This window comes from Caretta caretta, chromosome 1 (genome assembly GCF_965140235.1).
Source record: "Caretta caretta isolate rCarCar2 chromosome 1, rCarCar1.hap1, whole genome shotgun sequence".
In the NCBI taxonomy this organism is placed as follows: domain Eukaryota; kingdom Metazoa; phylum Chordata; order Testudines; family Cheloniidae; genus Caretta; species Caretta caretta.
In genome coordinates this window covers 297017009-297042986 of record NC_134206.1, presented here as the reverse complement: position 1 = coordinate 297042986, position 25978 = coordinate 297017009, and the positions used below count along the sequence as shown (strand labels likewise).

Genomic DNA, 25978 nt, shown 5'->3' with positions numbered 1-25978 from the left:
AAATTTTTTTATTCCATTCTAGCCTGTGCTGTTGTAAGCATCAGGCTTCTTGTGGAGATTCTGTAGAGTAGGTGGCTCAAGATCTCCGAAGCTTTAAGATAATTCACCAGCTGTCACTTACTTTAACAGTTAACCCCATAATTCTAATAGAGATATCAATCATGCATAACTTCCTTTGTAGGCAAATTATGGCAGCCATACCAGCAGGTTCCATGGATGACTCACTCATCTGTGCCTCCTAGTGAGCCAAATACCACAGTTCCTTTACAGCCAGGAAACCTGATCAATATGTTTTGGGGCTGTTTAAACTTTAAATAATAACAGCAGAAACAAAAAATAGATGGATCAGAAATGTGAACTTCTTGGGAGAGATGAAAATACAGTACTAATACCTAGTCTGCTGTAAATATTGGAGGAGTAAATCTCAAAAAAAATGGGTTGTGTAGACCACAGCAGTTGTCAGGGAAGGGGATTAATATTCTTTCAGCTAGAAGGAGGAAGAAAGCCGTCTACAAGACTCCAGGAATTTCTAAAGTAGCAAGGTGGGGCCAGCTCGCGGGAATTTGTTCCCCACAGCACATTATTGTCCACCTAGACTAGCAAACTGAGTAAAAGTCATTTTCAGCCCTATTGACAAAGTCCTACCTGTACTAGTGGCTCAGCAATTTTCAGCACTGGCTCAGTTTGGTGGTGTAGATGGGCCCTTAAAAGGAATGTGTTGTGGGGAGTAGAGGTGGAGTCTAGCAACTTGAGTCAGACAGGATACAGCTGCATCAGAGAAGAGAACCAAGGATCTTCCTCTTTTCTTCTAAGAAACTTTGGCAGGGTCCACATTGCTAAATAATTTTTGCCTTTGGAACTTTGGCTGATAAAAGCCTGGTTGTATTTGTTTCACATCAATTTAGAAAGTTCAATGTTGAGAGAGTTATTCTCAAGTTCCTTATTAAACTTCAAAGCCATGAGTGGCTCTGCTCTCTGTCAGTGTGTCAGGAAAATAGGAGCAGTGCACTTTATTGTCCTGAGATGCAGAAAGATAATTAACCTTTAAAAGTTTGTGGCTTTTTAATTTTAACTTGTAGATAGTAATAGAATAGTCGGTTCTTCATTTCAGGTCAACAAAGACTGAAGAACAATAAAGTCAAGGCTCTCTTTTTGTGAGGTGGTAATTATACAGAATTCAGTTGTTTTAAACCTATACCCTACTGTCAGAGTTGTGATATCACCATGATAGGTGCTATATAAAGCTACAGATAGCATGCTCCTGTGGTTCTTCAGCATTTTCATATTGTGAACTACTGCTTCAGGTGGACATCCTTAGATGGCTCATCTTTCCGCTCTATCCCATATCTTCCCGGTTGTAATTATACTGCTTGGTTACATGGTGAAGTAATTCTAGACTAGTTTTAATTAGACAAGAAGTAAATTAAGCTTTTAATATTATGGATGAAGCTGTGTACTTCGTTAATCTCCCACATTTTTGTGTATGTGTTGTTTATTACCTATCCATAAGTGTAGGTCCTTACAGTTTTTCCTATAGTCCCAAATCTCCCTTGTTTTTTGTAGTTGTCAGTGCTCAAGTTCTCTCAAGGTCATATAGAAGTTTGATTCTTTCCTCTCATACCACAAGTGTGTTATCTCCTCTAGATTTGATGCTATTTGCAAATTTTGATCAGAGTTGAATTTTCACCACAGAAACATCCAACAAAGCCATGAAGCAGACGTGTGGAATGCAAAAAATTTCAGTTGCGTTGAGATTTTGAAAACTAATTGCCAATAGCAAGAAACTTTCTTTGACCATGGTGAGATTGGAGGAAGTGGGCTAAGCCATACATTTTTACAGAATTTAAGCTTTCATTAAGAAAAAAGAATGTTTCTAGCCTTTCTGGGTTGATAAAATGACTTAAGTATGAACTAAATGTGAATTGACAGTGCAGTCTTCCTGAGTCTGCAGACAGACTGCTCACGTGCTTCTCCTGCTGTTCATTGCATTATTAAGTAATTGCAGAGAAAAACTAACGAGTCTGGTCAGCTTCAGTGTTCCTGTTCAAAATCATGGGGGCAACATTGAAACTGACAAGAATCATCCCACTTCAAGTGGTCTCTGCATGTTGTGGGATCAAGGTACATATGCTACAAGTGGAAATATACAGAGACTTATGACAAAGAACTTCAGTTACATGTTAGTAAACTTCATTTTCACTTGGTTGCTACTAAGAAGAATTATGAGCAGCAGCAGGGGCAGGACTTGGGGCTACTCACGAGGGAGTAACTTGGAGCCATATACATGGGAGTAGGCTCAAAAATGAGGCTCAGAAGCTAGGAAAGGCATACAGTGATTTCCACTTCCATTAACACATGCACAGCAGCCAGAAGACTGAATAATGTGAAATCCATACCTCACTGAGAAGTTTCCCCCTTCCCTCCAGATAATCAGGTAGCTGCTGGGACGGGACAATAAGTAGGGAGCAGTGGAAGGTGGGAAGAGAGAGTGTGAGCGCTTCCCCTCTTCCATCAGAGGTGAAGGGGAGGGTGCTACTTAATATTTTCAGACGTATGCTAGATACAGGCTGGTAAGAAAAAGAGTTTCAGGAAGGACTCGGGTGCAGCACTCTGATAAGAATTTTAAGTCTTTTTCTTTTCTTGGTAGCTGAAAGTAAAGATAAGAGGAAGGAAGCTGGGATTTTCACTACTGTTGGCCTAGACATCTGTAGTTGGGACTTCCTCATCTGTTGTATAAGCTCTCGGTTAGTAGGCATGTAATCAACTTTTCGTGTCCTGATTTAGTTGGTCAAAAAAAAATCTAAAGGAAAGCTTGAAGTGTTGGAGTAGGCCTACAAATAGCAAGACGACTGAAGACTGACACTTTTTACTCAGATAAAATGCTGGTGGGTGTAGTACAAAAAACCTAGAGAGATACAGTTGTATATGGTACTGTGAGAGAAACAGTTTCACACAGCACCACAGACCACAGCTTGAGAACGGTACATACCAATTCATGGCCACCATTCTTGGTAAATTCCGTATGCAACTGGCTCATATACTATCTGGACTTCTTCCTGTTAACTGTTTTTCAAATTTCTTAACACAAGTTTTATTTACACTTTCTGATAAAATAAAAAGTTGCTTTATGTTATTGAAATATGTAGTCTAAATAGGCAAAAATATTAGTCACTTTCATAAAGCTAATTTCCTCATCATTTTGATAAAAACAATAATCTATTTTAGTAACATAACATTATAAAACTAAAAATCCGGTTGCAAACTTTTTTTGTTCAGAAATGTTGAAGTATAATTTATCTTTTGTAAATAAAAGTACACTTTTTAAAGGTTTTGTTGCTAATTAAAAAAATAAGGTTTTTGCAGTGATAATTTGAAAATAAAATAAAGATCATTTGTATTTCTGTTGTTCAGTCTAAGTAGAAATTTGCATAATACATTTTGCTTTAAATTTTCAAAAGTGACCAGTGACTTTGGTTTCTTCATTTTTGGGTGCCCAACTTGAGATACCTTTAAAGGAGACCTGATTTTCAGAAAGTACTGAGCACTTGTCATCTAAAAATCAGGCAACTTTAAAGGTGTCTGTGATTGTGCACCCAAAAAAATCCCTACTCACTTTTGAAAAATTATTAGGTATTTAAGTTTCCCATGTTTCAGTACTCTTTGTATGTTGTGTGGCTTTTGCTATTGACCAGACAGATTTTAATCTACTTCCAAATTGAAAAACGGATGACAACAAACTAAATTCTGTTCTGTACCTCTCAGGAGACACAACACAGAAGACTATACCTAGTAGTAGGGAGAGTAGCTTTAAGTTGCCTTCTCAGATCCTAGATTCTGTCTTTAACTTGTGGCCACAGGTGCCACATTACTCTTATTACTGGGTGGGCTTCTGAATAGGCATTTTATGTTCAATGCAATATTATTGTTATATTTAATAGTAAAAATGTTTAAATAGTGCTACGCTTTTGAGGCAAACCAGCAAAAAATCAGGAAATGTAAGGTTAAGTCTGGTCCCCCGATCCTGAAAACACAGGCTTAATTTTATTACTGGATTAGTCCCATTGGGACTACTCATGAGCCTGATGCTAAATCAGTGGGGTGAATTTCCTTGACTTCAGTGCACTTTGTGAGGCCTTATAGAAGTAAAATTCAGCATGTGCATAAGAGTTTTCAGGATCAGGGCTTGATTTTGTGTCTCCTTTGCTATCAATATTGGGAGTGAAAGCAGTCTTTAACAGGCCAGGTTTTAATATACACTTTCTCCCTTATTGTGACAATTATGGAAAAACTAATACAAACTTACTGACCTGGTTTTATTTTATTTTTTGTTTGTTTGTTTTGCTTTTTGGTTATTCTGTTTGTTTTTTTTAATTTGCTCTCGGAGGCAAGTGGATGAGTTGAGTTTGATGAAGCTGAGTAAAAAATCTAATTTCCATAGCACTGGATTTTCTTTGTCTTTTGGGTTTTTAAAGTTAGAGCCCAACAATATTTTTTAATTGAAAAAAATATTAGAATAGTTGCCAGGGACTGACATTTGCTTATTAACTTCTCCAGAACCCGAGGCTGGAAATACTTTAATGTCTCTAAAAAAAAATGTAGGCTGATTCACTATCTAGGCACCTATACAACAGTTTTTCCTGTTGTGATTTTTAGCAGCCAATAGTAATGTATCTAAATTAGGGCTATCGATTAATCACAGTTAACTCACATGATTAGCTCGACAAAATTAATCGTGATTAATCTTGGTTTTAATCACACTGTTAAACAGTAGCATACCAACTGAAACTTATGAAATATTTTTGGATGTTTTTCTACATTTTCAAATATATTGATTTCAATTACAACACAGAATATGAAGTATACACTACTTACTTTATATAATTATTTTTATTACAAATATTTGCACTGTAAAAATGATAAACAAAAGAAATAGTATTGTTCAATTCACCTCATATAAGTACTGTAGTGAAATACTTTATTGTGAAAGTGCAATTTACAAATGTAGACTTTTTTTTTTGTTATATAACTGCAATAACTGCATTCAAAAACAAAAAAATGCAAAACTTTATTGCCTACAAGTCCACTCAGTCCTACTTCTTGTTCGGCCAATCACTAAGACAAACAAGTTTGTTTACATTTATGGTAAATAATGCTGCCCACTTCTTATTTATGTCATCAGAAAGTGAGAACAGGTGTTAGCATGGCACTTTTGTAGCCAGCATTTCAAGGTATTAACGTGCCAGATATGCTAAACATTCCTATGCCCCTTCATGCTTCAGCCACCATTCTAGAGGACATGCTTCCATGCTGACGACGCTCATTAAAAAAAAAGTGTATTAATTAAATTTGTGACTGAATTCCTTGGGGGAGAATTGTATGTCTCCGGCTTTGTTGAACCCGCCTTCTTCCATATATTTCATGTTATAGTAGTCTCGGATGATGACTCAGCACATGTTCATTTTAAGAACACTTTCACTGCAGATTTGACAAAACGCAAAGAGGGTACCGATGTGAGATTTCTAAAGATAGCTACAGCACTCGACTCAAGATTTAAGAATCTGAAGTGCCTTCCAAAATTTGAGAGGGACAAGGTGTGGAGCATGTGTTCAGAAGTCTTAAAAGAGCAACACTTTGATGCGGAAACTACAGAACCCGAACACCAAAAAAGAAAATCAACCTTCTGCTGGTGACATCATACTCGGAGGATGAAAATGAACATGCATCGGTCCGCACTGCTTTGGATTGTTATCAAGCAGAACACATCATCATCATGGACTCATGTCCTCTGGAAGGGTGGTTGAAGCATGAAGGGACATATGAATCTTTAACGCCTCTGTCACGTAAATGTCTTGCAACGCTGGCCACAACAGTGCCATGCGAATGCCTGTTCTCACTTTCAGGTGACATTGGAAACAAGAAGCAGGCAGCATTATCTTCTGCAAATTGAAACCAACCTTGTTTGTCTGAGTGACTGGCTGACCAAGAGGTAGGACTGAGTGGATTTGTAGGCTCTAAAGTTTTACATTTGTTTTATTTTTAAATGCTGGGTTTTTTTTACATAATTCTACATTTGTAAGTTCAACTTTCATGATAAAGAGATTGCACTATAATACTTGTTGAGATGAATTGAAAAATACAATTTTTTTGTTTTTTACAGTGCAAATATTTGTAATATAAAGTGAGCACTGTACACTTTTTGTATTCTGTGTTGTAATTGAAATTAATATATTTGAAAATGTAGTAAACATCCAAAAATATTTAAATAAATTGTATTCTATTATTGTTTAACAGTGCGATTAATCATAATTAATTTTTTTTAATCTTGACAGCCCTAATCTGAATATAAAATACTAATGTCTAACTCAGAAACCTGGGAATTTACAATGGGAGATGAAATAAAGCACTGGTGTCTAACTCCAATGGTTCTTCAGCTAGAGGTCACTAAATCATTTCTGGATTCAAAGAAGATGGTAGTCAGAACATGATCTTAGTTTACATATCTTGCAAAACCCCAGAGCTAGAAATGAATGCTTTATATGACTGGAAAGATGAGGGTTTTTTTTCAGATCATATGAAAGCATGAATTCCTAGCTTTCACATTTGGAAGTTAATGCTTGATCTAATTCATCTCAAGCCTTGTTTTAAAGCCATGTTAGAGAATTTAAATAGTTCCTCTGGAAAACCAGTTCAGATATATTTTGGAATGTGTGGAATTATGGGACAAGTATCCCATGATTCGTCACACTGTTTCCTGTCTGCCAGTCTGAAGTCAACCATTCAACTACAGCTTTGTGCTCTTTTTTAGCCATGTATACTCGGCAATGAACGTACCAAATCTCACTGTTTATTTAGAAGTAACCATTTTGCATTCATTTACTGATGCCATGCTGTTAATTTTTGTATTACTGGAAAACCAATTTGCATAGTTATTCAGTACATCTCTCCCCACTACTTTTAGACCATTTGATCCCACGTGTTGTTCAAGGCTACCTCTTGTGCAGGGTTTGCACATGGTTCTTTGACTTGGTTGTTACATTCTCTTTAAAAAATGCATTAACCATTTAAAAAAGATTACCAGAAAATTGTTTAAAAGTTGTAAATTGAACAAGGCCTTGGAATACAAAAAAATCGCTTCTAATCTTTGTGTTCTTCCTGCCTGATGCATCCAGCGATGCAACATTCAGTATAGAATGCATAACAACTCATTGCTAGGGAATGGAAGTGATTAGAGTAATGAACTTTGATGGTGGCTGATCATAAAGAAAAGTAAAGCTTCTATTGTGTTGCATCTCCTTTCCTTTTATTGTATTTCACCAAAAGAAATACTGAAAAAGTATGTAATTGTGTGGATTTTTGTAAAGTATTAGTCTTTTTAAATGTCCCATCACTCCAGCAAAGAGTGAAGTTATTTAAAAAGGAGCTGCAGTCATTTTTTCATTTTGCTCAGAGCCACGTTGTTGAAAATGCACATGCTAAAAAGCACCTCTTGACATATGTAAGCTATAAATAGTATTTGGTTGATATTTTGATTAAAAGGCTCAAGGGGAGGGAAAGAAGTCAGAAGCGGAAGGAAAATGAGCTGAAAGGGAAGAACTGAACATTTAAGTCCTAAAGATTGTGGGAAGGGAAATGTTAACATTTGACGTAAAGTGGAAAGAAAATTCAGTTTACTCCTAATTTGGGGGGTCTGCTCTTTTTAAGACATTAAATGAAAAGGTAAATAGCATCAGTGAGGATCTTTATTTTGAAGAAATATAGAAGCAACTGTATTTAAATATAAATTTATTCTAATCAGCAAAAGCAAAGTGTTATAGTTAAGATTTCTGCTAGGTCCTTAACTTGCCATATGGAGCCTATGTAATAAAGATGGTTTCCCAGCAGTGGGTCATCTAATAATACTTATCATTTACATAGTGCTTTATGTGTTCAAAGTACTGTACATCTGATTAATCATAATTGTTTTATGCAACACCTACTCACAGCCCTTTTTAACTCTTAATTTTCTTCCTCTTATGAGATTAATTTCAACCTTTAATAAAGCTTTTTATTATCAAAATTATATTTGGTTGAAATTTAAAGATATGTTTACGACTTTTAGGCTCTGGTTTGGCAAGGAATTTAAGCATCGTTCTAATTCTAAGCATGGGAGTAGTCCCATTAAAGTCAATGAAAATAGTCTCACGCTTAAAATTAGGCCAGTGGTTTTCATCTGGTCCGCAGACTGTCTCAGGGGTCCATGAAAAGTGACTATGAAAATAAAGACGTGAGCTGTAGCTCACGAAAGCTCATGCTCATATAAATTGGTTAGTCTCTAAGGTGCCACAAGTACTCCTTTTCTTTTTATGAAAATAAAGTTTCAGATCCCAGAAAAGGCATTCAGTTTTTCTCATCAATCAAAAGTATTTGCATACCCCCACCTGCAGGTCAAAACTCAGAAGTGTTGTCATTACTGTAGAAGCCCACAGTTTAGCGCCCTTACTCTCGCTGTGTCAAATGCTGTGCCGAGCATGTGCAACATTTATAGCTGATTCTGTTCAGTCAGTTTTCAGTCTAAGACTTCTGTGGCAGGGGTTTGCAAATGACAGGTTGAATTTCCAAAGGGGTCCACACCTCCATTCTAAATTTTTTAGGTACCCGCAAATTTTAAACAAACAATTTAATACTGTACTCAGCAATGATGATTGTGAAGCTTGGTTGAGGTTTTGGAGTCAGAGGGAGAAAGAGGGTGGATAGTCTGGCTGCTCCTCTTGCTGTTCTTTCCAAAATGCTTGGGGGGTGTTCAACCCCTGGCTCAGCTCCAGGCCCACCCCCCACTCCACTCCTTCCCCAAAGCTCCAAATCCCCCTCCCTACTGCCTCTTCCCATCAAACACACAAATCCTACTGTCTCTTTATGAAAATGCTTTTTTAATGTCTTTTATCTGGAGAAAAAAATTTCCCTGGAACCTAACACCTTCCCCTATTTACATTAATTCTTATGGGGAAATTAGATTCGCTTAACATAGTTTCGCTTGAAGTCGCATTTTTCAAGAACATAACTACAATGTTAAGCAAGGAGTTATTGTACATAATAAGGTACACATTAACAGTGTGCCTTGTTACCACCAGTTTGATGTATCCAGCCATTAGTGTATATGGTTTCTGTTTTCCTATCCCTTTTGACATAGCCTGTCACCTCATAAATTATCACATTCTGTCTGCATTACTGCATGAGAGATTCTAACGGAGTTCCGATAGTGTCATTTAGGTTGCTACTGAGTCTTAGCATTTTCAGCGTCCACATGTTGTATTTAGTATTTTCTTTAGGAACCACTACTTTTAACTTCAAAAAGAAACGGCGGACTTGTGGCACCTTAGAGACTAACAAATTTATTTGAGCATAAGCTTTCGTGAGCTACAGCTCACTTCATTGGATGCATGTAGCCTGTTGATTATGTCTATGTTGCCTACTCTTCTGCATATTATGCTTCTAATGGTAAACTATGCAAAATATTTCTGATGACATTTCTTGTAGTAATTTGTAATTACTTCTACCTGCAGGTAATAAAAGCACATACAAAAATATGTCGGGTAACAAAAGCAAAAACTGATCCACAGAAAAACAAAATGGGCTTAGTTAAAAGGTGGCTAGTTACACTATAACTTTTAGCCAACGAGTATTATTGGCAAATATAAACAAATTTCTTATCTAAATCATGATTCCACTTGTCTGGCTGTATCACCTTTTGTCAGTCTGATTCATGGTTTTGTATTATATACCACAGTTTAACTGTTGCTTTCACTAAACCTCTTTTTCTACAGTTGCTGCTGTTTCCTTCAGCAGTTCAACTCTTAGAGGACAGGGGAGTTAGTTGGTAAATATTAAAAATCTTTGCTTTCTTAATTTCAGCTATCTAGAAAAGTACGAGAAAGTACATCATTTTGGGGAGGATGATGATGAGGTACAACCAGGCAATCCAAAGCCACAACTTCCTATAGGTGCAATTCCATCTTCCTACAATTACCAGCAACACAGTGTGTCAGGTAAATTACATTTTTGAGAAAGATTGTTGTGATATTTATTTTAATTTTCCATGTTTTAACTGGGACAGTCCTTAAATGCATTTACAGTGTTATTAAAAAACATCAACACTTTATGTCAGTCAAATCATTATCTAACATAAAATATTTTCTCCTGTTACCCAAAAAACAAAACAAAAAACAAGAAAACCTCCAAATCCATAAATAACCCCAGTGCCTCCAGAGTTTGGGTAAACAGATAGGCCTTGAAGTGATATTCTTTGAAAATCAACAAACTCAGGATCTATTGGGCCAAGTAAAGGAGCAAATTTCAGAGTTTTCACCAATAGTGGTCTCCCTGCAGCTCACAGATGTCTAAATCTGGGTTCTTCTGATCTCAGTTTCTGGCTTACAACTTGAGGAGCCAGGTGGTCCATAATGTAGCCAGAGAATCCATACCATATGGGGCTCTTCAGATCAAAATGCAAATCTTGACTGGAACACAGGCACAAATTTGATGCCAATACAGTCCACTTAGATTGTAAGCTCTTTGGGGCCAGGACTGTCTTTTTTTTTGTTCTGTATTGTACACCAGCACCTCGTACAGTTAGGCCCTGGGGTCTTAGGTGTTATGATAATACAAATAAATAATGTTGTATCTCTAAATAATTGGACTGCATTCTGTCCTAGCTGAAGTTTGAGTGGTTTTCAAGATTCTCCTCTAGTAGAGCATAGATTGCAATGTTTCATTCTGAAATGAATAAGTAACGGGCAAGATCCACAACCGATGGGAATGGAGTCAATGTTCTGGACCAAAAGAAGATGGAAAAAACAAATGAAATGTTGGAAAAGTTGATTTAATGCCATGAATTATTTAAATTAAGAGAATTATTATTATTTTACTTACTGTGTCAGCCAGAATATTCATTTTGTGGCTTCAGAAACATTGTTCTTACTTTTTTTTTTTTTTTTTGTCTTGGTTAGATTATCTTCGTCAAAGCTATGGGCTGTCTATGGACTTTAATTCACCGAATGACTATAATAAATTGGTGCTTTCACTGTTATCTGGACTCCCAAATGAAGTGGACTTTGCTATTAATGTGTGCACTCTTCTGTCAAATGAAAGCAAGCATGTCATGCAGCTTGAAAAGGACCCTAAAATCATCACTCTATTGCTCGCTAATGCTGGGGTGTTTGATGACAGTAAGTTTTAAGTTGAATTCTATTTTTACTGTATATAACATTTTTAATACCTGAGCAGAAAAGATGCAAATATATTTTTGTAGCTTCTTTCAGTTTTGAATAATCATCATTCTTCATTTATAGTAAATTTTAAATAATTTACTGAAGAGAAATTAACTTGATACTTAGTTTTTTCTTTTTTAATTATTTCATAATTTGTGCTTCACATCAGGCTTTGAATATGGAAATTACCTTTTTATTCAGTGAACATATATATGTTTTAGAGACTTTATCATTAAACAGTTTAATTTAGTGAAACTTAAGAATTGGGTTTTCAGTGGTATTTTAAAATTACTTGAGTTAAGTGGTACATTTTTAGCATTAGATTTTCATTTAGCCTATGATGTCTGGACTTGTGTCTTGTTTGTTTTCCTGATGAATACATAGGACTTTGCAGATTTGTAAAAGATGTGCATTTTAATGTAAATTACATATTAAAAATAGAAAGAAGCATCTCAGAAATGACACACTGAGTTTGTATTCTGATACAAAAAGATTTATTTTAGTTCCTAATATTTAATTGGCCTGCTTGCATTTTTAGTATTTTAAGAAGTTGTATTTCACAAAACTATTTCAATACTGAATTATTTCTCCTGGATAGATTGACCAGTGTGTTGGCTGGTAGGCCTTCTTGTTCTTTGCTTTATGTCCTTTTGTAAGCAAATACATGATCAAACCATCCTGTAATCTCACTGAATGACAATAGGATAAAATGTAACTCCTAGTTTACAGAAAAAAGGAATCATTCACTATTTTAATTTTTGTTCTGTACAAAGCTTCTCTAACAAGAGATAGTAATGTTTTCCAAAGTTAATTTTATCTACATAAATCATCAAATGAGCATTCTTTAGCAAAATAATATTTTGGGATCCCCCTAATAATAGATACTGTGTGTGTGTGTGTGTGTGCGCGCGCACGCGCACGCACGCATGCATGCATGCATGTACATATTCTTGCAAAATAGTGCATCAAAATTACTATCTTTTTACTTGTTTTCCTTCAATTGTGGGGAAGAGTATATGTGAGACACATTATATACTCATTTTTTAAAATATTATAAACTTTTTTATTTCCTTAATCATTTGTAGTATGTACAAAGTTTTTCATGTCAATAATATATTAGTGGTGGTCTAATTTCTCTTTCTGATTTTTTGGTTTGTGTGCCTGTCCTTTTATTGTGTTTTTTCTTAATAGGATGTCCCTCACATTTGACCAGACCAATACATTGTCTGCATCTGGGCCAGTCACAAGGACTCCCAAGTGGAAGGAATGTTTAAAGAGTTGTTAAAGTTAATTTTAGTCCCCTAATTAGTCCTTCCCAGAGGCCCATCCTTAGATTCTGAATCTGAATGGTCACTCTGCTGAGAGTCAGGACAATTCCTTCTTCAAAGTAGCTTTTACAGAAATGAGAAAGGTGCTTCAGCAAGGTTTGAATGTTCTTTTGTTTCATACCTTCTTGGACACTCAGGGCTAGTCCTCCATTGTTAACTTTTGAAGGTCAAACCTGTGTTTACATATGGTTGTTTCATAGGTGTCCTGTACTAGCTGTTCTTTCTGTTATGGTCTTTCTCAGCTGAGAAGTATTTGAGGTAAAGTTCTAGGCCATCGCTACCAATAGCAAATGAATAATCTTTGGGACTGGAGAGAGGCAAATTTGTAATAGACATATTCTGTTCTTCCACTAGCATTTTACTTTCACCTACTGTACATCTAATACATCCAGCAGCATTCCGATCAATGCAAAAGACAGATGTGTCCTATTTCCTTACCCAAGTAGTGAGGGAATACTTATTTTCTCGAGTTGTTGCAACTGGCCATTACCAAATCTGTTCAGGTTCTAACTCTCTTAATGCAGATCACCTGAGACAAAGGTATCTGCTTCTGCTGTCCATCCTGTATTCTGTTACTCACTGACAGATCAGAGATGGAATATTTTGGTATTTCTGAAGAATCATTTTAAGTCTGCATATCTTTTTGTCATTTTAGATTGTAAACACATTGGTCCAAAGATACTGGTTTTTGTGTGTGTTTTTACAGCACCTTGAAAAATGGGGCTCAAAGCCTGAATGTGGCATTTGTGCACTATCACAGCACAATAATGGTGAATTTGTTAGATTTAGTGATTGAATATGAGAAGTTTGTAACTATTTAAAATTTCTGTACAAATATTTTAATTTTAATTTTGTGACAACAATTTCCAGTGTGAATAAGTGATAGCTGGTGAATTTTATCTAAAGTTATGAGGTTTTGGAAGATTTCGTGTCTCTATTATTTATTATTAATAAAGGTTTATTATTAATCAGAGTAATATTTAAGCATATATATAGTTTTCATCATAGTTTGTGAATTGTGTTAATTCTCTTTTTTGTGATGTAACATTTCTAGTTATATTTTTTCAATTTTGTTAACCTCTTAGGATTTATTCCAGTTTAAAAGTTTGAGATAACTCTTATCTTGCATGTGTTAGGACAGCCTTTCTCTTTCAGGAGTACTGTCTCAGTTTTTTAACATTAGTGTTTCATTTCAAGTTTAAGTTCTGTTATGTAACCTAAGAACATGATGGGAATACAAAACCTTGTTTCCCATCTTATCAGTAGGATTGTTTTAAAGAACTTGTTTGTATCCTCAAAATATTTAATTAGGCCTTGCATGCCAAATGCTGTAGAAGCCTTGGTCTTGGATTCTATAAGATGTCAAATGCTGCTTCATAATTTTCAGCTGAAAATTGTAACAATTTTTTACAATAAAAATATACTGTGAACCAAATACTGTTTTATACAGCTTCATATTGACACTAATCGCAGACTTCCAAGATGCAAAACAGTTATTTTCCTGTCAAGGGAAATCCTGTGAACTACTCTTTGCTGCTTTCAAGGAGTGATAGGCCAGAAAGTTTGATGTAATATTACTTGCTTGTTCCCACAAAGCAGCCAGGAATTACCATAAAGCTTCCATACAAAATACTAATATTTTAGTAAGTGGTAGTGTTGTCTAGCCATTGTGTTGGCTTCTTGAAAGCTTCAAGAGAAGTTTTGCCTAGGTAGCATGCTAAACAGCTGGGAACATCTTTACTCTTAACCATGTACAAGCAAAAACTAGTTGCTGACATGAGATTTAAAACTAAGAAACCACTTCATACTTTTGTCAAAAAAATTCTAGAAAAGCATGTCATGACTCTTTAAGGTACAAGGCAAGGGTACACAAAGTTTAGACCATTCAAATATTTTCTTGTGCCTTAATAAACTGTACTACTGCAACAGCAGTCAGTTGAGTGTTTTGCAACAGCGATTACAGTGGTTTACTACATCTTACTGCAAAATTACTCTAAGAAAAAAGAAAACTTCTGAGTGGTCTATAGTATTGTTGAATCTTTATTTCCATTGTCAATTGGTAGAAAATCAAATGAAAATGTTCAGCTCATTTTTACTAATGGTTTTTTTTATGCTTAAAGCTTTAGGATCATTTTCTACTGTATTTGGAGACGAATGGAAGGAGAAAACTGATAGAGATTTTGTTAAGGTAATTTTGAAATTATGAAACTGTTTTTAACTGTGCACTGCCAGTAGCAAAGTCTAAGTCTCTTAAAGCATCAAAATGGTTTCCACATAAGTTGTACCAGAATGTGACTTTGAACTACTTTCCAGTTTATTGCTTTCAAGAAAATACAGTAGGATACTAAATCAAGGATATTTGTGATAAAACTTGGGGGTAAGAAGGAAGAAAAGCATTAAGAAAAAGGAAGTGTGGGTTGTAGAATAGACAAAGATTGTAGAATTTTTTTAATCAAGCCCTTTAACTTATTTGGCAAGAGAAAACAATGCTGGAGTTATTAAGAACTGGAATCAGCAAAGAAATATTATAGATTATGAAAATGTGCTGGTGATTCAGAAACATTGGAAGCCTAGGGAAAGTTTAAGGGATGCTGGAAGCTCTGGACAACTTTGATTCAATAAAGAGTTTACATTATAGTAGCTAGGTTTGCACACAACATTTTTTTGTTTTTTCCACTAGAGGGCATGATATGCTATATTAATGTGTAGCAAAATTACTTCTGGCTACACTTCTATTATGTGTAAACACTTCCTCTGTGTCCTAGATTTGTTTGGTGCTCGGTAGTGTGTAATATAGTATATTTGAAAGGGATTTGACATTTCATTGTTTGCTTGAGGGGATTCTATCATGTTAATAAGAAAAGGAGTACTTGTGGCACCTTAGAGACTAACCAATTTATTTGAGCATAAGCTTTTGTGAGCTACAGCTCACTTCATCGGATGCATCCGATGAAATGAGCTGTAGCTCACGAAAGCTTATGCTCAAATAAATTGGTTAGTCTCTAAGGTGCCACAAGTACTCCTTTTCTTTTTGAGAATACAGACTAACACGGCTGTTACTCTGAAGCCTATCATGTTAATATAACACAACAGATTTCCTTAAGAAGGTTTCAGATAACTTGTATTATTCAAATTGGAAGAATTTTAAAATATGGTTTATTTTGCTCATATTTGCTGTTTATTTCCAGGTGACAGAAATGGACGGCGGCGGGGGGCAATTAGACTAGTTAGTTCCACTTCAGTTTATGGTCTGGTTTCTGCTCAAATTCTTTCTTCTTCTTTCTTTTTTTTAATACTTCAACTGAATGCAGCAATATTTGCATTATGAACATGGCAGAGGAATTTTTATATTTGTATATTGTGTTAAGCTAGTTTTTACAAAACTTTGATGTTGGGCCAAATTGGGTAACAGTAGTGCCCATTAAATTTTTATTATTGCTAAAATATAAATAGATGGATTCTCCCAAAAGAATAAAATTGAGAATAAAGAAGACAAGCATTATTTTTTATGATTGGAACTTGGAAGTATATTAAAGTATATTAAGGTTAAGTGTCAAAAATTGTGCTTCATGGTCTTTGTGTTCACCTTTTCTGTAAGGCAGATGTCCAGAAATATTATACTTGGAAATTTTTATTCAAAAGTTGCTAGCTTTTCTGGTTTTGCTATCCCCTAAAACTGAGGCAGTCTGCGTAATAGTTAATGAAGAACAACATCAAATGCTATGTCTAGATATGTAAACATTTGAAATTATATTGAATTATAATTTGTTATATGTTTGTTAATTACATCATCTTAAATAATTATAGTATATGAAGACAGATGGTTTTAATAAACTCTCTTAATTGGGTGTTAAGTAGAACCAACATAGTTGCAATAAGGTTTACTAATAAGAAACTTGGATGTGCTCCAAGGATCTATTTATAAGCTTACATGGTGTATAGTACCACACTACTGTAAAACACTTTTGAAGGCATGCCATAAACTAATACTACATCTAAAAATAACTATATATTCCAATAATCCATTTTTTTTCATAGAACCTTATTTTAAGCAGTTGGTTGATCCCACCACAGGAAGTTATTTATTTCATATAGCAGCTATGCTTCTGTATATAAAATGAGGGTATTCTAAAATTTAAAATTAAGGGTATTTTTAAACGTCCAAATTCCCCTGTTGTTCTGTTGACTCACAACAAATGTATTGTGTTGGCAAGAGCAGGAGGTTGCATGCTTGTTCTTTTCTTTTTTGGATTGCTTATACTTTTTTAAAATTAGCAAAATGGTGCTGATGTAGATCTGTGCTCTCTTCTTGCTCTTGTTGTTCAGGTTTTCTTTTGCAAATGTTGGTTTGTCCATTACTTGTTCTGCCAGTTGCAAATATTTATTTTGATAGGGTCATCATTCACTTCTCCTATCATGTTTCCTACAGTGACAGTTAATAAGTAAGTAAGTAATGCACGTTGTGTACTAATGTGGTGGCTAACCCCAATTTAATCTCAACTTCTTTTCCTAATCTAGACAAAGACCAAGATTCTTAAATCAGGTCTTGCAAATTGGTCAGTTCCAAGCATTCCTAGAGCCAGAGACTTGGCATAGGTGGAGCTGGTTGATATTGAGGTGCTGACATCTTTTCCTTGAGAACAGTGTAAGCTATGAAGCATTTGAAGTTTATTGATCCAGCTGAAAGTCAGAGTTGAATGAGTCCTTGGATATGAAAGTCAGAAGTTTACAGTGGGGATTACAGTGGACAAGAAGCTGGATATGAGTCAACAGTGTGCCCTTGTTGCCAAGAAGGCTAACAGTATATTGGGCTGCATTAGTAGGAGCATTGCCAGCAGATCTAGGGAAGTGATTATTCTCCTCTATTTGGCACTGGTGAGGCCACATTCGGAGTATTGCATCCACTTTTGAGCCCTCCACTACAGAAAGGATGTGGACAAATTGGAAAGAGTCCAGTGGAGGGCAACAAAAATGATTAGAGGTCTGGGGCACATGACTTATGAGGAGAGACTGAGGGAACTGGGCTTATTTAGTCTGCAGAAGAGAAGAGTGAGGGGGGATTTGATACCTGAAGGGGGGTTCCAAAGAGGATGGAGCTCGGCTGTTCTCAGTGGTGGCAGATGACAGAACAAGGAGCAATGGTCTCAAGTTGCAGTGGGGGGCCTCTAGGTTGGATATTAGGAAACACTATTTCACTAGGAGGGTGGTGAAGCACTGGAATGGGTTACCTAGTGAGGTGGTGGAATCTCTGCATCCTTAGAGCTTTTTAAGGTCTGGCTTGACAAAGCCCTGGCTGGGATGATTTAGTTGGGGTTGGTCCTGCTTTGAGCAGGGGGTTGGACTAGATGACCTCCTGAGGTCTCTTCCAACTCTGATATTCTATGATTCTATTATTCTACGTTGTGAAATGCCTAATAAGTTTGAGTGCCTAATGCCTCTGTTCTGACAACAGATGCCTCAGCTCTTATAGGCTGTCCAGGTGAAACCTTGACTCTTAGTGCCTTTGTGACTCTCTCACTTGAGCTTCTGAGAGGGCGCTCCTGCTTTAGTCTGTTCTGGAGAATAAAGTGTTTCACTAGACCTGACAGCCAGTGTTGTCTGTCACTAGCCTCCTTTATCTAAGAGAGATGTTCCTTTGGTTCTGAAGTGTCATCTTTAAGCTTGGCTCAGGTCCCAACTGAGGTGAATTTCATCCTTATTCTGGTTTCAGAGTAACAGCCGTGTTAGTCTGTATTCGCAAAAAGAAAAGGAGTACTTGTGGCACCTTAGAGACTAACCAATTTATTTGAGCATAAGCTTTCGTGAGCTACAGCTCACTTCATCGGATGCATACTTATTATTATCCTTATTCTGGGGTTTTTAGAATCAGACAGACCTCTTTCAGGCTATGTACTTCAGCTGTTCTCCTTATTCTGAGAGCGCTAGGAGCCTTCATCTTTGGCTTTACCTGTATCTTGGTATGAAGTGATACAAGCCCTTTATATAGTAGCAACATCGTTAAAGAAGTCATCAGAGAGACATACTGCCAATTGTCCTTCACTTAAATGACCTCAAGAGACAGCTCTGATCTTTCTTTGGGGTGCTTAATATTTCCTCTAGCCAGCATTGGGGGATTTATTAGATACATATTATAAAGAGGAACGTGTGGATGAATTTGTCCTTCATCATTGCCCCCCTGATGACAGTGTTATGATGCCTTCTGTGTCACCACCAAATGTTTTTTGGCAGTTCCTGGAACATGGGGCTAATTGGTGAAAAAGTTGGATTTGAAAATGATATTGTTTCAGGAGAAAATGCTGATGTTATTTGATATCCTTGTCAAAAGGCTGAGATTGCACTGCCCATTACTTACGGCTGCTCTGCTCCTGCAATGTATTGATATTTTGCCTCAACTTCAGTACCTATTGTGGTTAAAAATAATTTTTAAAAAGCTCATCAATTGTACCAAGTGTTAGAGTTTTAGTATTTTTTAATAAGCCTATGCCAAGATGACATTGATGTCAGCTTCTGCAGAGAGAACAAATTGCCAAGTCCTCTTGTTCCATACCTCATGACAGAGTCCAGGATGATTTACCTCTGGGCAGAAAGTCTACGCTTCTATAACTTCAAATTACCCAACCGCATTAGATAGATACATTTTTTAAATCTGAGAGTGCTTCCTTTGGGACTTTTAGCCTGAATATTTTACAGAAACCAAGAGCATATTGTTGGAAACCAAGAGCATATTGTTGGTCAGTCTAACTAATGCTATGGCACTGTGAGAGCATCTTATGATTTTGGGTATCACTGCAAGAGCACTGGCAACAGCAGTAACCCTGCATTCCTAATTGGCTTAGTTCTCTGAGCCTTTCCAAAGACTTTCAAATTAAGGTTGAAGATGTGCATTTGAAGATACACCACCTATTCCATGTTTTTAAAAATACAAACACTAGAGAAATTAAAGGAGTAAGTCTCTGGCATGATTCTAAGATCATCCTCCTTTTGTTATCACCAGTGAAATTTGCATGTTTACCCTCTTCATCACTTTCCAATAGAGTAACATCAAAAAGGGAATATTGCATTGACAAGTAAAATTCAAGGCAATCTGGTTTTGCACACATCTTTTAAAAATGACAAAACCCCTCTTCCTTGAGCTCAGGCTCTTTAAAAAGGGCCCCCTCTAGCTCAAAGTGATGATCGCAATAGAAGTTTCATTCTCTTAGAGGTTTAATTTCACGCCTAAGGCCTTATCTACACTGGCAAGTTTCTGCGCAGTAAAGCAGCTTTTTGCGGTTTAACAGCTGAGGTGTACACACTGCCAAGCTACTTAGTGCGCAGAAACTGCGCAGTTGCAGCACTGTAAAATACCACCCCAACGAGAGGTGTACATCTTTTTGCACCGGGGCTACAGCGCTGCGGTGCCAGTGTAGATACCCTGGTCAATTACAGCGCTACGATTGGCCTCCTGTAGGTGTACCACAATACCTGTTCTCGTCTCTCTGGTCATTGGTTTGAACTCTACTGCTCTGCCCTAAGGTGACCACCCCTCAAATTCCTTGAAAGTCCCCTTCCTGTTTGTTCGGTGACACGTGCAGTGGTCTCAGCGCATCTTTCCAGGCGACCATGCCTGTTCCATGCACCAGGCGATCCTCTGTTTGAAGCAATGCCGAGCTGCTGGACCTTATCAGCATATGGGAAGAGGAGGCTGTTCAGTCCCATCTGCACTCCAGCCATAGGAATTATGATACCTGCAGACAGATTTCACGATGCATGACAGAAAGGGGCTATAACCGGGACACACTGCAGTGCAGGGTCAAAGGGAAGGAGCTGTGGAATGCGTACCACAAGGCACGGGAGGCAAATTGCCGCAATGGTGTTGCGCCCACGAGCCGCCGGTTCTACACAGAGCTGGACGCAATACTTGGTCGCCACCCCACTGCCACTGTGAAGTCCACTGTGGAGGTTTCGGTGGCTCACGTGCCAGTTGAGAGTGAACCGAGCCAGGAGGAGGAAATCTTGCATGAGGAGGGGGACCTAGAGGCAGAGGATGACTCAGAGGTCAGAGATGCGTGCAGCCAGGAGCTCTTCTCTACCCTGGAGGAGGCTAGCCAGTCACAGCTGTCGGATCTTGGTGAAGCGCAAACAGGAGAGGAATCCCCTGGTAAGTGGCTTTGATTTTGGGTATCGCTGAAGGAATTGTTGGGGGCAGGAGGGTTGCAGAAAGCAGGCTTGCGTCTGCATGATGCATGTACCACCACATGCCCAATCTGAGCGGCAGAACAGAGTGTTGATTGACTCCCTCGCTTCACAGGAATCTGCCTCAGATCTCCACGAAACTCTCATGGAGATACTGGGCAATTTGCTGCCGCAGGTTCTTTGGCAGAGCTGCTTTGTTTCTTGCCCCATTAAGGGTAACTTTCCTGCGCCACTCTGCTGTCACTGGGGGCAGGGGAGAACCATTGTTGTGGGAACAAGTAAATAACTTTTCCTTATTCACTTTCTCCGCACCACTCATGATTTTATATACCTCTATCGTATTCCCCCTTAGTCCCCTCTTTTCCAAGCTGAAAAGTCCTAGCCTTTTTAATCTCTCCTCATATGGGACCCGTTCGAAACCCCTAATCATTTTAGTTGCCCTTTTCTAATGTCAGTATATCTTTTTTGAGATGAGGGGACCACATCTGTGCGTAGTATTCAAGATGTGGGCGTACCATGGATTTATATAAGGGCAATAAGATATTCTCTGTCTTATTCTCTATCCCTTTTTAAATGATTCCTAACGTCCCGTTTGCTTTTTTGGCTGCCACTGCACACTGTGTGGACATCTTCAGAGAACTATCCATGATGACTCCAAGATCTTTCTCCTGATTAGTTGTAGCTAAATTAGCCCCATCCTGTATAGTTGGGGTTATTTTTTCCAATGTGCATTACCTTACATTTATCCACATTAAAATTCATTTGCCATTTTGTTGCCCAATCACTTAGTTTTGTGAGATCTTTTTGAAGTTCTTCACAGTCTGCTTTGGTCTTAACTATCTTAAGCAGTTTAGTATCATCTGCAGACTTTGCCACCTCGCTGTTTACCCCTTTCTCCAGAGCATTTATGAATAGGTTGAATAGGATTGGTCCTAGGACTGACCCTTGGGGAACACCACTAATTACCCCTCTCCATTCTGAGAATTTACCATTTATTCCTACCCTTTGTTCCCTGTCTTTTAACCAGTTCTCAATCTATGAAAGAATCTTCCCTTTTATCCCATGACAACTTAAATTACATAAGAGCCTTTGATGAGGGACCTTGTCAAAGGCTTTCTGGAAATCTAAGTAAACTGTGTCCACTGGATCCCCCTTGTCCACATGTTTGCTGACCCCCTCAAAAAACTCTATTAGATTAGTAAGACATGATCTCCCTTTACAGAAACCATATTGACTTTTGTGCAACAATTTATGTTCTTCTATGTGTCTGACAATTTTATTCTTTCTTTTACAATTTTATTCTTTTACAAGGCCAGTCCTTGCTTACAGACAGCCCTCCAACCTGAAGCAAATACTCACCAGCAACCACACACCACACAACAAAAACACTAACTCAAGGAACCTATCCTTGCAACAAAGCCCGTTGCCAACTGCGTCCACATATCTATTCAGGGGACACCATTATAGGGCCTAATCACATCAGCCACACTATCAGAGGCTCGTTCACCTGCACATCTACGAATGTGATATGTGCCAGCTATGCCCCTCTGCCATGTACGTTGGCCAAACCGGACAGTCGCTACATAAAAGAATAAATGGACACAAATCAGACATCAAGAATTATAACGTTCAAAAACCAGTCGGCGAACACTTCAATCTCTTTGGTCACTCGATTACAGACCTAAAAGTCACAATATTACAACCAAAAAAACTTCAAAAACAGACCCCAACGAGAGACTGCTGAATTGGAATTAATATGTAAACTGGACACCATTAAATTAGGCTTGAATAAAGGCTGGGAGTGGATGTGTCATTACACAAAGTAAAACTATTTCCCCATGTTTATTTTTCCCCCCCCCTACTGTTCCTCAGACGTTCTTGTCAACTGCTGGAAATGGCCCACCTTGATTATCACTACAAAAGGTTTTTTTCTCTCCTGCTGGTAATAGTTCACCTTACCTGATCACTCTCGTTACAATGTGTATGGTAACACCCATTGTTTCGTGTTCTCTGGGAATATAAAATCTCCCTACTGTATTTTCCACTGCATGCATCCGATGAAGTGAGCTATAGCTCATGAAAGCTTATGCTCAAATAAATTTGTTAGTCTCTAAGGTGCCACAAGTACTTCTTTTCTTTTTGTGGATACAGATTACCATGGCTGCTACTCTGAAGCCTGTCATTCTTTACTATTGTTTCAACTAATTTGCCAGGTACACACATTAGATTTATCGGTCTGTAATTGCCAGGATCACCTCTAGAGCCCTTCTTAAATATTGGCGTTACATTAGCTATCTTCCAGTCACTGGGTACAGGAGTTGATTTAAAGGACAGGTAACAAACCATAGTTGATAGTTCCACAATTTCACATTTGAGTTCTTTCAGAACTCTTGGGTGAATACCATCTGGTCCCGGTGACTTGTTACTGTTAAGTTTCTCAATTAATTCCAAAACCTCCTCTAGTGACACTTCAATCTGTGACAATTCCTCAGATTTGTCACCTACAAAAGACAGCTCAGGTTTGGGAATCTCCTTAACGTCCTCAGCCATGAAGACTGAAGCAAAGAATTCATTTAGTTTCTCTGTGATGACTTTATCGTCTTTAAGTGGTCCTTTTGAATCTCGATCGTCCAGGGGCCCCACTGGTTGTTTAGCAGGCTTACTGCTTCTGATGTACTTAAAAAACATTCTGTTATTACTTTTTGAATTTTTGGCTAGCTGTTCTTCAAACTCCTTTTTGGCTTTTCTTATTACATTTTTACATTTAATTTGGCAGTGTTTATGCTCCTTTCCATTTACCTCACTGGGATTTGACTTCCACTTTTTAAAGGATTCCTTTTTATCTCTCACTGCTTCTTTTACATGGTTGTTAAGCCACGGTGGCTCTTTTATAGTACTTTTATTATGTTTTTTAATTTGGGGTATACATTTAAGTTGAGCCTCTATTATGGTGCCTTTCAAAAGTGTCCATGCAGCTTGCAGGGATTTCAAGGTTGCATATGATACCTGGACGTACACAAATTTTTAACCGTCCTGGGACCCCACCTTCTCCTGGGATCCTTCCTTTGCCCACCCCACACAGTGCTGATGTGTTTTTTTGTTTGTCTATCTCCTCAGGATGTTGTTTTTTAATAAAAGAATTGTTTTGGTTTGAAAGTAATCTTTATTCCATTAATTGAAAGCAAACAGAGCCCTGCAAAGCAACAGGCAGTTTTCTTAAACCTTCATAGTGCATCGTCTGCACCAATCACAATCACCTCCTAACCTTACAGGCACTGCACTCCCAAGCATAGCAACAAATATTAGTGGCTTTCAGCTTCAAATTGCTGCCTCAAGGCATCCCTGGTCCTTATGGCTCCGCGCTGCGCCCAACTAATAGCCTTGGTCTCTGGCTGTTGAAATTCAGCCTCCAGGCGCTGAGCCTCAGTGGTCCAACCCTGAGTGAAGCTTTCACCCTTCCCCTCACAAATATTATGGAGCGTACAGCTTGCGGCTATAAGCATAGGAATATTGTCATTGGCCAGGTCCAGCCTCCCATATAGGCAGCACCAGTGGGCCTTTAAACAGCCAAAAGCACACTCAACAGTCATTCAGCACTTGCTCAGCCTGTTGAACCGCTCCTTGCTGCTGTCAAGGTGCCCCATCTATAGCTTCATAAGCCATGGCATTAAGGGGTAGGCAGGGTCTCCCAGGATCACAATGGGCATTTCGACTTCCCCTACGGTGATCATCTGGTCCGGAAAGAAAGTCCCTTCTTGCAGCTTCCTGAACAAGCCAGTGTTCCGAAACATGCGTGAGTCATGCACCTTTCCTGACCAGCCTGCATTAATATCGGTGAAACGCCCACAGTGATCTACAAGCACCTGGAGAACCATAGAAAAATACCCCTTCCAATTAATGTACCCGGTAGCTAGGTGGTCTCGTGCCAGAATTGGAATATGCATGCTACCTATCGCCTCTCCGCAGTTTGGGAAGCCCATTTGTGCAAAGCCATCCACAATATCACGCACGTTACCCAGAGTCATGGTCTTTTGGAGCAGGATGCGATTAATGGCCCGGCACTCTTCTGTCAACATGAGTCCAATGGTCGACTTTCTCACTCCAAACTGGTTAGTGACTGATCAGTAGCAGTCTGGAGTAGCCAGCTTCCACAGTTCAATCGCCTTATGCTTCTCCAACGACAGATCAGCTCTCATTCTCGTGTCCTTGTGCCACAGGGCTGGGATGAGCTCATCACACAGTCCCTTGAATGTGGCTTTCCTCATCCGAAAGTTCTGCAGTCACTGCTAGTCATCCCAGAAGTGCATGACAATGTGATCCCACCACCCAGTGCTTGTTTCCCGAGCCCAAAAGCAGTGTTCCGCTGTGGTCAGCACCTCCGTGAATGCCAAAGCAATCTTGTATCGTAAATACTATGCTTGGCAAGATCAATGTCAAACTCCTCTTGCCTTTATAGTTGAAGGTATAACTCCACTGCCACTCGTGACGTGTTAGTGAGAATGAGCAGCATATTGGTCAACAGTATGGGATCCATTTTTGCAGACTGAAGAGGCAGAGCGTGCAGTACACAAACCATTGAAAGATGGCACCACATGTGGACGGAAGCACAGGGATTGCTGGGATATGAATCAATGCATCACGGGGCATTGGGACAGGACCCAGGATGCCCTGGGACCCCCTCCGCCTTCCCACAACTCTTAGCGGCAGAAGAGGAAGAGATGCTCTGTGGGATAGCTGCCCAGAGTGCACCACTCCAAATACCGATGCAAGTGCCTCAAGTGTGAACATGCTATTGCACAGGTAGCTGACAGTGTGAACACACAACAGCAGTTTCCCTTCTGCACTCTCTGAGTGGCGCTGTAACTGACGGCAATGTAACTCTGCCAGTGTAGACATACCCCCACACTTCTGTGAATATTGCTGATAGCATCAGGATTAAGAAGAGAAATTTCCTTCAAATGAGAAACCTTTTTGTTCCACGGCAGTATAAAGTTTGAATTTGCTCTAATCTGGGCTATCTCTTTAATTTCAATAATTCAAGATGTTCAAATGAGAGGTAAAACTCCTGTGTCAAAGTGCCCAGTGTGATATTTGGAGGCATTCTTCAGCGTGAGATGGCATCTTTCAAATGTGACATAAAACTGAGCTTCTGGCCTGTCATAGAAATTTTCTGAATATTTGTATAAAGCACTTTAGATGTGTTCAGTGTGCAAACCCTTTCTCAATACAGGT

At 38.3% G+C, this 25978-nt stretch overlaps 1 protein-coding gene across 2 annotated transcripts in view; it reads left to right on the top strand.

Moving 5' to 3' along the window:
• The window catches only part of ARID2 (AT-rich interaction domain 2), a 183667-nt gene that overhangs the window by 84170 nt on the left and 73519 nt on the right, over positions 1 to 25978 (top strand). For both annotated transcript variants that reach the window (XM_075124390.1, XM_048835986.2), the window contains exons 4-6: positions 9889 to 10022; positions 10983 to 11201; positions 14692 to 14759. In XM_075124390.1, coding sequence (XP_074980491.1) covers positions 9889 to 10022; positions 10983 to 11201; positions 14692 to 14759 — 421 coding nt within the window. The remainder of the gene's footprint in view (positions 1 to 9888; positions 10023 to 10982; positions 11202 to 14691; positions 14760 to 25978) is intronic.